This window comes from Schistocerca cancellata, chromosome 1 (genome assembly GCF_023864275.1).
Source record: "Schistocerca cancellata isolate TAMUIC-IGC-003103 chromosome 1, iqSchCanc2.1, whole genome shotgun sequence".
In the NCBI taxonomy this organism is placed as follows: domain Eukaryota; kingdom Metazoa; phylum Arthropoda; class Insecta; order Orthoptera; family Acrididae; genus Schistocerca; species Schistocerca cancellata.
This window is the reverse complement of record NC_064626.1, coordinates 216,026,258-216,039,768: the sequence shown is the minus strand read 5'-3', so window position 1 is coordinate 216,039,768 and position 13,511 is coordinate 216,026,258. Positions and strand designations below refer to the sequence as shown.

Below are 13,511 nucleotides of genomic sequence, written 5' to 3'. Positions count from 1 at the left end.
TTCGGTGACACTTTACCACGCTACGCGTTCTTTTTTTTGCGACCACGACTGCACAAAATTAAAACAACTTTTGGGAGTTCAATTTGAGCTTGACCGATCGTAGAGACGTCTGAGCTCCGAATCCTCAAGACTCTAGAAAGTAATCTCACTAGTCAACAAAATTTGCACGAACGCCCTCCATCCTGAAAGACTGATATCCATTAAAGCCTATCAGACAGCACATCTAAGCCTCACTCTCCAACGTCTTTAAGCCTGCATCAATCACATTATCGCCGGCCAGAGTGGCCGAGCGGTTCTAGGCGCTACAGTCTGGAACCGTGCGACCGCTACGGTCGCAGGTTCGAATCCTGCCTCGGGCATGGCTGTGTGTGATGTCCTTAGGTTAGTTAGGTTTACGTAGTTCTAAGTTGTAGGGGACTGATGACCTCAGCAGTTGTCCCATAGTGCTCAGAGCCATTTGAACCATCAATCACATTATCAATATCTCCTTATAACAATTTATCAAACAATCAATTTCATAAAATCTATAAATATCAGAATAATCTCTTCTTTACATAACCATACTGTTGACATATGTTTCTCAATTCACCAAAACCATAAACTGGCGAATTTCGTATCGCAATTTCCCCGATGTGCCAGGCGCTTAAAATTACAGTACAGCCACTAAAGGAAGTCCCGTACGAGCTGTAATTATCGTATGGCAGCGAAACTTGGTAGATATGTTACTGCGTTAACGTGGAACCGATATACACTGGAAAACAATTAGTTCCAATTCTGGCCGCCAGGTACAAATCTGGGACCGTACGGCATCTCTTTGACGTCTACGGTGCCCGTTTTGAACAAACTTTGTAAGTAGTAGTTAATAATAAAATGTGGCGCTCTCTCTTGTTTGACCTCGCCGTGTTCCACATCCGTTACATAGGGAAACATTTCTATCCGTGGGCACCAGATTTCCACACGGTAGCCAAAATTGTAACTAATTTGTTTTCAGCGTAAATCGGTTACGCATCAAGCATCAGAATATCTATCATGTTTTCATTGCCATACGAGAATTACAGCCCACACTGGACCTCTAAAGCGTTTTAAAAGAAAAGCTAAATACAGACTGAAATTAATTATTTGTATGTGTGAATATACAGTTTTGTTCTATGTGTTATATGGCCAAAGGTGCATTCAGTTTTACAATAGTCGCTTTAATTTTCGTTACCTCTAAGCTAGTAAAACCTTGCGGCCCGTGCCACAATTACTAGCAGATAGCTGCCTCATAAGAACTAACAGAAGACTGCTTACCGTACAGAAGACAGGTTAAGTTGCAGACAGGCGCAATTAAAAGACACTTACGTAAAGCTTTCGTCCATAGCCTCCATCAGCAAAAGAGAATACGCGCCATTCATACACACAATCAATCACACTTCATGCACATGACCGCCAACTCCAGCATCTCAAATGGCTCTGAGCACAATGGGACTTAACATCTGAGGTTATCAGCCCCCTAGAACTTAGATCTACTTAAACCTAACTAACCTAAGGACATCACACACGTCCAGGATTCGAAACGGTTCCAGACTGAAGCGCCTAGAACCGCTCGACCACACCGGCCGGCTCCAGCATCTCAGGACGGAGAAACACACACCATTCATGCACACAAGCAAACACACTTGATGCACACTTGACCACCAACTCCAGCATCTAAGGCCGGAGTGCTGAAGTCGGCGGTCAAGTGTGCATCAAGTGTGTTTGCTTGTGTACATGAATGGTGTGTGTTTCTCTTTTGCTGATGAAGGCTATGGTCGAAAGCTTCATGTAAGTGTCTTCTAATTATCCCTGTCTGCAACTTAACCTGTCTTCTTTGCGATAAGTAGCAGTCTATCTGCTCCTACATTGTTGATATTCCTACCTGGAATTCCCATCATAAGATGTAACGTCTGTCACGAGAGAGCCGTGAGTCGATTCCTTTATGGGGTTACTAGTGATCGTAAGATTTCTATGGGAGTGATGTACGGCGCTACGCCACACCGCCAGTTGTCATCTGTATTTAATATGGACTTTAACTAACATTTCAGGAAAGCTGGTTCGGTGGTTCAATGTGGACTTGGCACGAAGAACTGCAAATGTACTATTTGCACCAATTTGGGCCGTATCAGCCGGATCTCAACTTCAACAATCCAGAAGTTGTAGAGGAGATGAAGGTTAGTGACTCTTATTTTGAAAAGTCCTGAATTTTTGAGAGAAAAATTTTACTTCTTTAACTAATAAAATAAGTGTAACACTTTTTTACGAGTGTTATGTGAATAAGCACAAGTATCTTTCTGGTTACAGCCACTTGCATTTCTTAGTGTTGAAACTGCATGTTCTGTATCCTTCATATTAGTTAAGCATTTGATAGCATCATCTATGAACATTGAAGGCGACTTGCGCTGTGTGATAAAAGCTGTCACTGTTGAAAATGTAGGTATGTGTACAATTACTCGTAGATTCATAAACATTTGATGCATTGTGCAGCTTCTAATAATCCAAATTGTTTTCCTGTGATGCTGTGCTTCAGAAGCTCATCCTAACAAGCTCGGGAAAACTATCTTTGTTTATTACGTTACAGTTACACTCATCTTCGAAGTGCAGTCAAGTGATTATGTTGAAAAGGCTTCATAGAGTTCAGAAAGGCGATCGCCACAGTACGTCATTTCCGACTGATATCCAAAATTCTATTTTAAGCATTATCTCCATAAAAATTTAATTGTCTTCAATAATATTTGAATAATGGAAGCTAATGCATTACACATGGAGGCGTTTGTTCAGCGGAAACGAAAGTAACATCGTATATATCCTAAGAAATCGTAATAGGACCGCTCTTGTTCACAGTATATAGGGACAGTTTATCAGGTAAGATCAGCACAGCTGCTGTATCGTTTGCACACGACTCTATTGTCTACATGAGAGCTTCGTCGATGGATAGAAATGGAAATGAAGTCCCATGCTTCTTGACAGAGCGTAGGGGAACGATGAGGGAGACCCGCACCAGGCAAGATCCGAATGGAGGTGGTTTGCCGTTGCCTTCCTCCGACGGTAATGGGAATGAATGATGATGATGATGATGATGATGAAGACGACACAACAACACACAGTCATCTCGGGGCAGATGAAAATCCCTGACCCCGCCGGGAACCGAACCCGGGACGCCCGTGCCCGGGAAGCGAGAACGCTACTGCGAGACCACGGACGGTGGACTCGTCGTTGGATAATAGTAAGCAAATAGAGAACCATATGAATACAGTTTCTGTTTGGTGTGTGAATGGAAACTCTATTTACATTTCGTTAACAAAGGAAGAGAAACGATGCATGAGATTGCAAGATTAGTGTTCTACGTGTTGTATCTTTTAAATTCACTGCCTGACAAAAAGAACACCCAGAACTTATCTTTGGACTTGAATATAACTGCATATACACACACATCATCGGCGGCAACGTAAATGATCAGAGCTGCAGTTGTCGGCGACATGTAGAACGGCCATCACAGTGTTGCTCTCGCTTTGCATTGTTGCCAGGTCCGACAGAGTATATAAGGGACAAGGACAGCATAATATGGGGAGTGATCACTCTGAAGGACACGGAGATGCTGAAAACTCGCTTTCTACGCTTTCCACATCACAAACTGATACAGTTTGAAAGTGGTCTCACTGGGGCTTTCCATTCGGCCGGCTGGTCGAATCGTGCTATATCCATATTTGTGATGCATTCGTGTGTGACACTGGTCTGATCTAGGACGGCATGGGAACACGAAGGCAACGTACCTACCGTCAAGGTTCCGATCGGTAACGATTGACCATGAAGATAGCTGTATTGTACACCAAGGACACTGTAATCCATTCACATTTGCTCGTGCCTTTAGAGAACAAATAAGAGGTTCAGTGCATCATCCTGCACCATTGATGGGAGCCTATCAGCAGCCGCACTAGGGAAATACCGCACCTCACACAGGCTGCTGTCAGCACCACAACGCAAAGGTCTGCGTTTAGAGCGGTGCTGTGACGGAGGAGTACGGACTGCTGATGAACGGAGTCGCTCTGTGTTCAACGACCAATTGTGGTTCTGCGCTACGCCGGACGACCACTGTCAGTGAGTATGGTCGCGACCTTGGGAGATGGCGCTTTCTTCTATTGTTTTGGAGAGGCACAGCGGTTTTACTCCTAGCGCCATGGTGCGAGGAGTCATCAGGTATTACTTCAGATCACGGCCGGTGAAGGAATTCTTGACGGTAGAACAGTACGGCACAGACATCCTGCAGCCTCACATGTTACCTCTCAGGCGTCGGGACCGTGGTGTCGTGTTTTCAACAGAAGCTGGTCGCCCACACATGGCACGCGTCTCTATCAACTGTCTGCGTGATGTGTAGGTACCCTGGTAGCCAGCAAAAGTCCCTGATCTTGGACCAACTCAAACATCAGCCACATCCCGGTACCAGTATTCAAAATATCAAGGACAAGTTATTTATGACTTCTTTCACAACCGAATCAGTGCATGCTTTCGGGCCAGAGGTTGTGGAAAGCCATACTGGTAAGTGGGCTCTATCGTCCCTTTCTCTCCTCTCTCTTTTACCTTTTTTATGAAAGGTATCGACTTGTTACGTTTGGAATCGCGGAAGAAGACAAATAAGTCGTGAAGTGCGTATGTTCCGCACACTCGTAGTAGTGGCCAAAAAATACGTTAACAATCATCAATGTTGCTACGAAGGCAAATAATTCTGAGTAAAGGTACTGAGTTTGGTTGTAACAATTTATTTATGTTGTCAGCACGCACGGCTAGCTCTAAAATACGCGTGGTTTGTTTCAAACTGTAGTAGTTAGTGGCCGATAAATAAATATTGCAGCAGAGAGAGACACGATATAATCACCTACGTAGCTGCGCTATTATTCTCAATGTTACGTAAATTATTTGTTAAACATTGACTTTTTATACTATTAATTTATGATTTGAATCATATTTATAGCAGTGGAAACAATATTTTTACGTCAGTGATTTACTCAGTAACAAGCCTGAACCTCATACTATTATTTTTTAGTTTTGGGTATGTCGTGTACATTTAATGAAAACTATTCTGCAAAATAAAATAAAATAATATAATAAAATTAGAAAAAATCTGTTCCTGATACCAAAATATTTAAACTACCTTTTCTTGTTGTCTTGTGGGTGAAGCCCGAAAATCATGTGATTAATTATATCTCACGTAACGGCTGCTTATGGGCCTTACGAAAATAGAATGACAGATGGCCGATGATAAAACTTAAACTCTACCGATAATTAATTATTTCCATATAATTATGTTCACATGGAGGGTGAGGTATGAAATGAGATTAAGAGGACGAATGCTTTGTATAGATATATTGTGGAAAAACTTACGTACAACTAACAAAATCGTCCGTTCAGAAGCAACATCGTACAAGGCGTCCAATAGCTTCGAAAGCTAACAACAGTGTCATCATTTTCTCCCATAATTTTATATAGAAATCCCACGGCATGATATACTCATGGTATTTGTTATTCTTAGTATTTGTTACACAAAAATATGTTTATTGTTGATAGTTTTATGTTCAAAACTTGTAAAGGTGGAAGCTCTCTCGTTCCAAAGGAATATTTCATCACTGATAGCACATTTACATAGATAGACATGCATATTTTTATTCCTTACTGATACAGTTCACTTTTGGTTATCAAAACTTTTTACTACGGCTTTTAGAAGACTTTCCAGAAGACGGTACAGCTCTTACTGCCAAGTACTTGTAAATCTGCCTCTATTTTGTAATCACTGAAATAACATCACACATCGTCTCAACCCGTGAAATTTCATTTCCTGATCTCTTTCTGGGAGCTTCACTCTTTTTGCCAGTCAATATGTTTTCCCCTCAATGAGTAAAACAAAAAGAAAATTGTGGAAAGAAGGATTCATCATGAGGAAAGATTGTCTGAAAGACGAGAACACAACTGCCATTCGTACATATCACAACTAAGGAAGACGTAGCACCGAGCGAGGTGCTTTTCTAATGCGTTGTAATTACGTATAATACATAAAAAGTGATATGAAACGAGGCACTCACGTAAAATCTGTAAAAGGATAGGTGAACGGAAGACATAAGTTTGTTGGAAGGGGTATGGGAAAGTAAAAGGTGTCTATAAATAAATGGGAAACATGATCCTAGAGACATCTTTTCTGGTATTTACCACACCGTTCTGAGTCATGAAGCAGGCATGATGGCAGACATCGAAGGAATTCACAGAGGTGAATATTTCGGACATGTGGCTCTCCGCAGCTTCCATATACATGATTAATGCCACTAAAAAATCAAGCTGCGTACAAGTCATTCATTATTCGTCCGGAATTTGGGACTAGCCTTGAATTAGGAATCTTGCTTTGACGCCAATCACATCCAGTCAGCCATCATGTATACTGCACAGAATCATTAGTGGTACTTTTGTCAGGGTGAAATTTTGAACATAATAGCCATGCAAATACTTAGCAGCTTGTTAAAATCACGAGTAAGAACAAGCAACTCACGCCGGCTTCAAAAGAAGACCAATTACACACAACCCTTGCGTTCAGGTGCTCCGCAATGTATGTTCATACAACTCCCAACTGACAAACGCTGTCGAATAATGAAAAATTTTTAAGCTACCTAAAGGTGTTGTTATTAGAAAGAAGCGTGGTTTATTAATTTTTGTAGAGAATCTGTTACGAACGTATTTAAAGTTGTCTGTTACATTTGTAACTTTCAATATTTGATTATTCGCGCAACAGCTCCCCCCCCCCTCCCCAAAAAAAGAAAAAAAATGGTTCAAATGGCTCTGAGCGCTATGGGACTTAACTTCTGAGGTCATCAGTCGCCTAAAACTTAGAACTACTTAAACCTAACTAACCTAAGGACATAACACCCATCCATGCCCGAGGCAGGATTCGATCCTGCGACCGTAGCGGTCGCGTGGTTTCAGACTGTAGCGTCTAGAACCGCTCGGCCACTCTGGCCGGCCAGCTCCCCCATGTTTACTGCAAATGTAGAGTTGCGTTCCTAGTTATCGATGTCGGTCATCATAGCTTTTGGCGACCCTTTCTTGTTCTGGTGAGCTTACGAGAAGATCTTACTTTTCAATCTGACGGAGCGGCACAGCCCATACGAAAGGGAGACAGAGGTGTGCCCGGAACTTAAACGGGAGTCTTTGGAAGGAAGGTGATCTCTGGGAACGCTGTTTACCGATACCTTTGTGTTCTGGCTAGCTTAGCAGAAAGTCTTACTTTGCAGTCTGATGGAGCGATGGAGCCCATACGAAAGACTGACAGATGTGCCTCAAGAACTTAAACAGGAATCGATTCCGAAGAGAGGCAACATCATTCTCGCGAAATCATGTGAAGTTGGGGAAGCGGAATTAGAAGCAGACCGTATGACCCTTCTACATCCTGCATCGTATGTTTCGGATAGGGATCACGAGGATGAGATGAGAATGGTATTAGGGTGCACACAGAGACATTTACGTATTTACTTGTCCATGGTTATAAGCGGATGGCCGGCCGGAGTGGCCGAGAGGTTCTAGGCGCTACAGTCTGGAACCGCGCGACTGCTACGGTGGCAGGTTTGAATCCTGCCTAGGGCATGGATGTGTGTGATGTCCTTAGGTTAGTTAGGTTTGAGTAGTTCTACGTTCTAGGGGACTGATGACCTCAGAAGTTAAGTCCCATAGTGCTCAGAGCCATTTGAACCATAAGCGGATGAAACAAAACGGAAAAGAGATAGACTTTGACAAGTTTGATGTTCTTGTGGGCGTAGAACAGCAGCAGACAAGATAAGAAATGCAAATGGAACACTAAGGCCTTGTTTTCAATATATTTATTATTCAGGCGACTGGTTTTAAAGCTACGTTTTCTTCGTCTGGAGTTTGTAATGGTACTTGAATTACGTAACCATTGCGGCACCTCACCTCAACCTCTCGATACCTGCAATATTCTACTGTGTTTCCGTAAAATAGTTAACATATTTCTATGACAACATTCAGATTTGATTTCATTTATGTAGAGGTACTTTGGTACATCGATATATTTATGTTGCAATGATATTATTCTTATGTGTATTCTTTCTTTTGTTACTATGATCTTTGTCGTACTTGTAACTCTGATTTTTGGGCGCGTAAGCGGTTATTAGAGAGTCAAGTCTTGGTCGTCATGTTGAAAAGACGCAAATTGTAGTCAGTTTATGAAACGTGAACTTTAACAGTGAGGAAGATATTTCCAAGTATGTTTTATATTGTGAAGTGATGTTTTGTGAGTTACGTGATATTGCAACAAAAGTAATAACAAAGAAGTGTAACTTAAATTCGGAGTGCTGATTACTTTTTTAGATCACCATTTTGCTAAATTGCAAAAGTTTAATCTTCAAAAATGGTTTATGAAACACATCTATAAAACTTTTTAATATCGCAGGATAACACCTAGGCCTCTTTGCATCCGAGCTTGGAATCATCACTACCTAGATTTTCGACGATTGAGCCATGAGTTCACAACGAGACCAGCGTGGGAAACACGAAAAGATGAGCGCCTAGTTTATCCATTATTTCATGAAATGACTTTATTAACTGTGCTCTAATGACACCCGCCACATAATGTAACTTTGTTGTTGCCCGAAAATGCAAAATTTAGCAGCGTGAGCATCACTCCAACCATAATTAAATTTTGCCTTGTTGTCGTAGGGTTGTTAGACGTTCTTACGACAAACCGAATAAGTACTTCCAATCACTGGTTCATGTATCATAGAACGCATACTGTTACTAGGTGCCGCAGACCGCTGTTTATCAGGAGTGCATATTGCGACCGTGTACTCACCATTGACAAAAAGAGCTGTTGATGGTAGGAAGTTCCCACCGCCACGCACTTTATAGCGACATGTGAAGTATGTGTAACGGATGCGGATGTGAAGAACGTAATCATAGCACGTGTGATTTCAGGACGTGGTGAGGTTCTGGCTGAATAAGGGCGTGGACGGCTTCAGGATGGACGCGATCCCGCACCTGTTCGAGAACGAGAGCTACCCAGACGAGGAGTGGGCCGGCCAGTACACCAAACACCACCCCAAGACGTACGAGATGGTGCAGCAGTGGCGGGCGCTGCTCGACTCCATCAAAAGCGAGTAAGTCCGGACACGCCAAGTGCAGAGTCCAACAAAGAAATCGCAACGACTTTTTGAACTGATGGAGTTTGTACTCAATGAAATAACACCAAATTCCCTCTCAGTTTGTGAATTTCTAGTTCATTTCCTCCTCCCCTTCCGATTCTTTCACATTTTTTCTCAGGCTCTGTGCCCTACCTTCTTTTACGTATATTCTGTTATTGTGTTAGTTCAAATTTACAACAGTTTTCAAAAGTGGAAAGCAAAATTGCGCAATGCTCAAATCATACAATAGTACTATTGCATGACTGCAAGCCTATTAGTCATAGTTACTGAAACTAAACCAAACTGGACCCTCCAGGTTAGCCGAGAGCGCTACTGCGCTGCTTCCGGATCGAATCCTCCTGGCGGATTAACGACGACGGCCGGCGTGCCGGCCATCCTGGATGTGTTTTTTTAGGCGGTTTTCCACATCCCCCTAGGTGAATACCGGGCTGGTTCCCATGTCCCGCCTCAGTTACACGGCTCGCAGACATTTTAACACTTTCCTACTATTCCAAGGATTACACTAGTCTCAGACAATTGGGGTACACTAATTCTGTCCCGGAGGGTACGGGGTGGCGACAGGAAGGGCATCCAGCCACCCCTTCCGCTAACCTTGCCAAATCCGATTAACCATGCCGACCCTGCCTAACTGCGGGAAAAGGCACAAGCGAAAGAAAGATAGAACTGAAACTAAACTAAACTAAACTCCGCCCGAATAGGTCTCAGAAGACCCTAATCGTACTGACCGACCACCATGTCATCCTCAGACTGTAGACGTCATTGGATGCGGGTATAGAGGGGTGTGTGGTCATCATGCCGCTCTCTCGGTCGTTGTCTGGTATTAGTCACAGTTAGAAGTATTAAACTCAAATATTTTTAACAGCTTTTAGGAACATGAACAGGAATGATCACATAGGACCAGTTGTACGATACGTAGATATCACTCTTCGACTCACTGGTAAAATAATGGGAACATACAGTCATCCTGCGAAGGCGATTCCTTACAAAATATGCGGCACACTCATCCGATAGTATTTCTCATACCAAATAGGACTAAAAAGGGATACTGAATGTACATGTAAGGAGGAACAGTACTTATGGTCACAGGTTTGAGCACAGGAGGATGTAATAGGAATTCTGAAATACCTCAATTGGCAGCTGCGTGAAGATAGACGCCGGTCAGTTGCAAGACGGATCACACAGCCACCAGGCAGCGCCCTCGATGATGCAAATGCGAAACCCAGCTGTCTGGTGGGTTGCCGCCCGCTGTGGCGCTCGTCGTACCCTGTCGTTTACGCCGAGAGTAAATCACAGTAAGTACAGGATTCCAAGCCTTCCCCAGTTGTGCGGTTAATAACGTTTTCCACCATGCGAAACCAATGGACTGCTTAATAATGGAATTCCAAAAGGCTGATATGCACTATCTGACCAAAAGTATGCGGACACCAACTAGGGGACATTAATGTGGAGACTGTTCTTATGACGGCCTGAACTCTGCTGGAGACATTTCAGTGACGTGTCTGAATGTCTGTGAAGGAATGGTAAATCATTCTTCCTCAAGAGTCGAAACCGGAAAGCTCGTGGTATTGGACGCTGAGATTTGGAGCGATGTTGATATTCTAACTCATCCCACTGACTTCGTATTGGGAATCTGGACAGGCCAGTCCATCTCATGAATCTAATTGTCCACAAACTATTGCTCACAGACGTTGCTTTACAGCAGGATGCGCTGTCGTTCTAATATGAACAGTCATCGTCTAAGAACTGTTTCTGTGCTGTACGAGTAGACAATTCAGTAAAATGTGAACGTATCCTTCCGTTTTTTATCATTTTCTTCAGCACAGTAAACCAAGAAAAACACCCCCACACCGTACCTCCACCTACTCCGTACTTAACTGTAGGCACAATACGAGTATATGATGGCAGGTAATGTTCTACAGGCATTCGGAAAATGGGAACCATTCCATCGGATTGCCACAGGATATAGCATAATTAATCACTCCAGATCACACTATTTCAGTCACCCTCTGTCCGGTTGCGTTGCTCCTCCCACCAGCGAAAGCCTCGGTTAGCAGTGATTACAGAAACGTGTGGCTTATGAAGAGCAGCCTGATCACTGTATCCCATTCTTTCTGACTCCTTTCGGACAACCATTGCACTCTGCTGGTAGCACTTTGAAACTCATGAGTGATTCGTTCTGCTGATTCGATATGACTGTCCACAACACCCTACGTGTTGGTCGATGGTTCCTCACGTCGCCTTGTTTTAGCTACGATTTTTCCTTCGCGTATCATAGTTCGGTAGAGTCGTATATTCACGAGCCACCAGAGCGATACAGAAGAGAATGTACCAGGCACTGTTGTTTTTCTAGTGGGGGTTGTCTCACCAGGAGTTCTTGTGTCTGTATCGTTGGCTGAGCTAAGTCGTCCGATGCATGTAACTGCAGTTTCTGTCCATTCATCACTTTCTGAAATCACAGCAACATCACCAGCAGTAGAGATGCGCAGATTTAGGTGGTTTGAAATGTCAGTGATCGATTTGCTACTCACGCTAGAGCCAATGCTTAGTCAATGAGCTCTCCTGATGGATCAGTACTGTTGTTACTGTCTTTCTACTGAAAACACGTCACCCACATCTGCTTTTATACTAGCGGGTCGTCCTCAAATGACATCTATATTTCGATTCCACAATATTATAGGGGTGTCCAGATACCTGTGAGAAGATGATGTACGATGTTCAGCAATGTCAGACCTCGTCTGTCCCAAAATGCGACTGCAGTATTGATGTTCTACGCTGAGTTCCTCCATCGAACTTGTGGTCTGGCCTATATAGTGTATACCACACGGACAAAGAGTTTTGTGTTATCCGGCTTTCCACAGCAATAAATCATCCTTCACCGATTCGAGAACGTCTTTAATCTAAAATTTCCGGAGGATCCTGCCTACAAATGTTACCAACTCCGGGAAGAAAAGTTGTGGATTGTTCGTGAGATTCTAGATTTTTTGATGAGTAATAATGGATTGTTCATTTGTCAGGCGCACTATCCACTTTCCCTGAAGACTGCCCTTTGATGTGCGAAAGCCGTAGGCGAACTCTCAGAAACGGAACATGTATGTGTCCAGTGCGCAAGTGGCTTAAGCCCACTCAGGATTTGTGAACTGTGTTGGCATCTCGAATAGTGTCGATATAAATACGCGTTAGTAAAGCTAACTAAGTATTCTGAGTTGTTTAGGAGGAGTACTCCGAGATAATGTTGTTACGAAATTCCGGAAACACTCCTTCGGACCTGTTTTATTTCAGCCCTCCGGTACAGTGTGTTCAAAAAAGTGTTACAGGATACAGTACTTATGGAAATTAGACTGTAAGTTGCCAACGGCCTTGCTGCATTGGTTTAACACCGGTTCCCGCCAGATCGCCGGCATTAAGGGCTGCCGGGCTTGGTTAGCACTTGGATGAATGACCGAGCGCTGTTGGCAAGCGGGGTTTTCTCGGGTCTTGTGAGGCCAGTTGGGGAGCAGCATGATTGAGACAATAGCCGAGAGAGAAGTGTGCTGACGGCTTGCCCCTCCATATTCGCATCCAATGAAGCCTGTCGACTCAGGATTATACGGCGGTCGGTCGGCCCCGTTGGGTCTTCCGAGGCCTGATCGAACGGAGACCGAGAGGAAAAGTTCTTATAATTGTATGTCCGGAAACCGATACCTGTTGGCAGTTTTACTTGTGGCGGGTAATGTTTAGTATTCGGTGGAGTAGGCCGTCTTACAGTTGCAGTTCACTACACGACGAATTACCAGCGGTATTGGAGTAAGTGACCCTTGCAGAAAGACAGTGACTGTGATTTGTGCACGACGGACATTCCCCGGTTCTATAGGTCGTGCGACGGTACCTCACCGCAACGTTACGTGGACAGTAGGATGGTCGAGCGAATCCAGTAGTATGACCTTCCGATCATCGGACATGAATCATTTGGAATACTGGCTACAGCCCATCGAAAATGTGCAGGCTTCAGAGGAGCGTGTGACCAATTCATGTGACACAATCCGAGAGGATCCAGGTGTATTTCAATGGATGCATGATTCACTGCGGAGAAGGGTTAAAGCGTGTGACAGAATGCGTAGTAACTGTATACAGCGCTGTCTATAGCGTCCACTTCTACGTAACAAGCAAATGGGAATGAGAGGACACACTGCTCCACATTCGAACAGATAATGGTTTCTGGCCATATCATTACAGGAACTTTTCTTCTAGTTTGAGCCAGTTCTACCTCCTACATGAAAATGTGACACATTTATTTCAGCATGGGGTATGTCTCTGAGAACAATGCAG

At 43.5% G+C, this 13,511-nt stretch overlaps 1 protein-coding gene across 1 annotated transcript in view; it reads left to right on the top strand.

Annotated features, from left to right (window-relative positions):
* LOC126157085 (maltase A3-like) overlaps positions 1–13,511 on the top strand; it is a 109,296-nt gene that overhangs the window by 61,063 nt on the left and 34,722 nt on the right. Inside the window, exons 4-5 of the mRNA XM_049916355.1 lie at positions 2,064–2,189; positions 8,980–9,161. Coding sequence (XP_049772312.1) covers positions 2,064–2,189; positions 8,980–9,161 — 308 coding nt within the window. The remainder of the gene's footprint in view (positions 1–2,063; positions 2,190–8,979; positions 9,162–13,511) is intronic.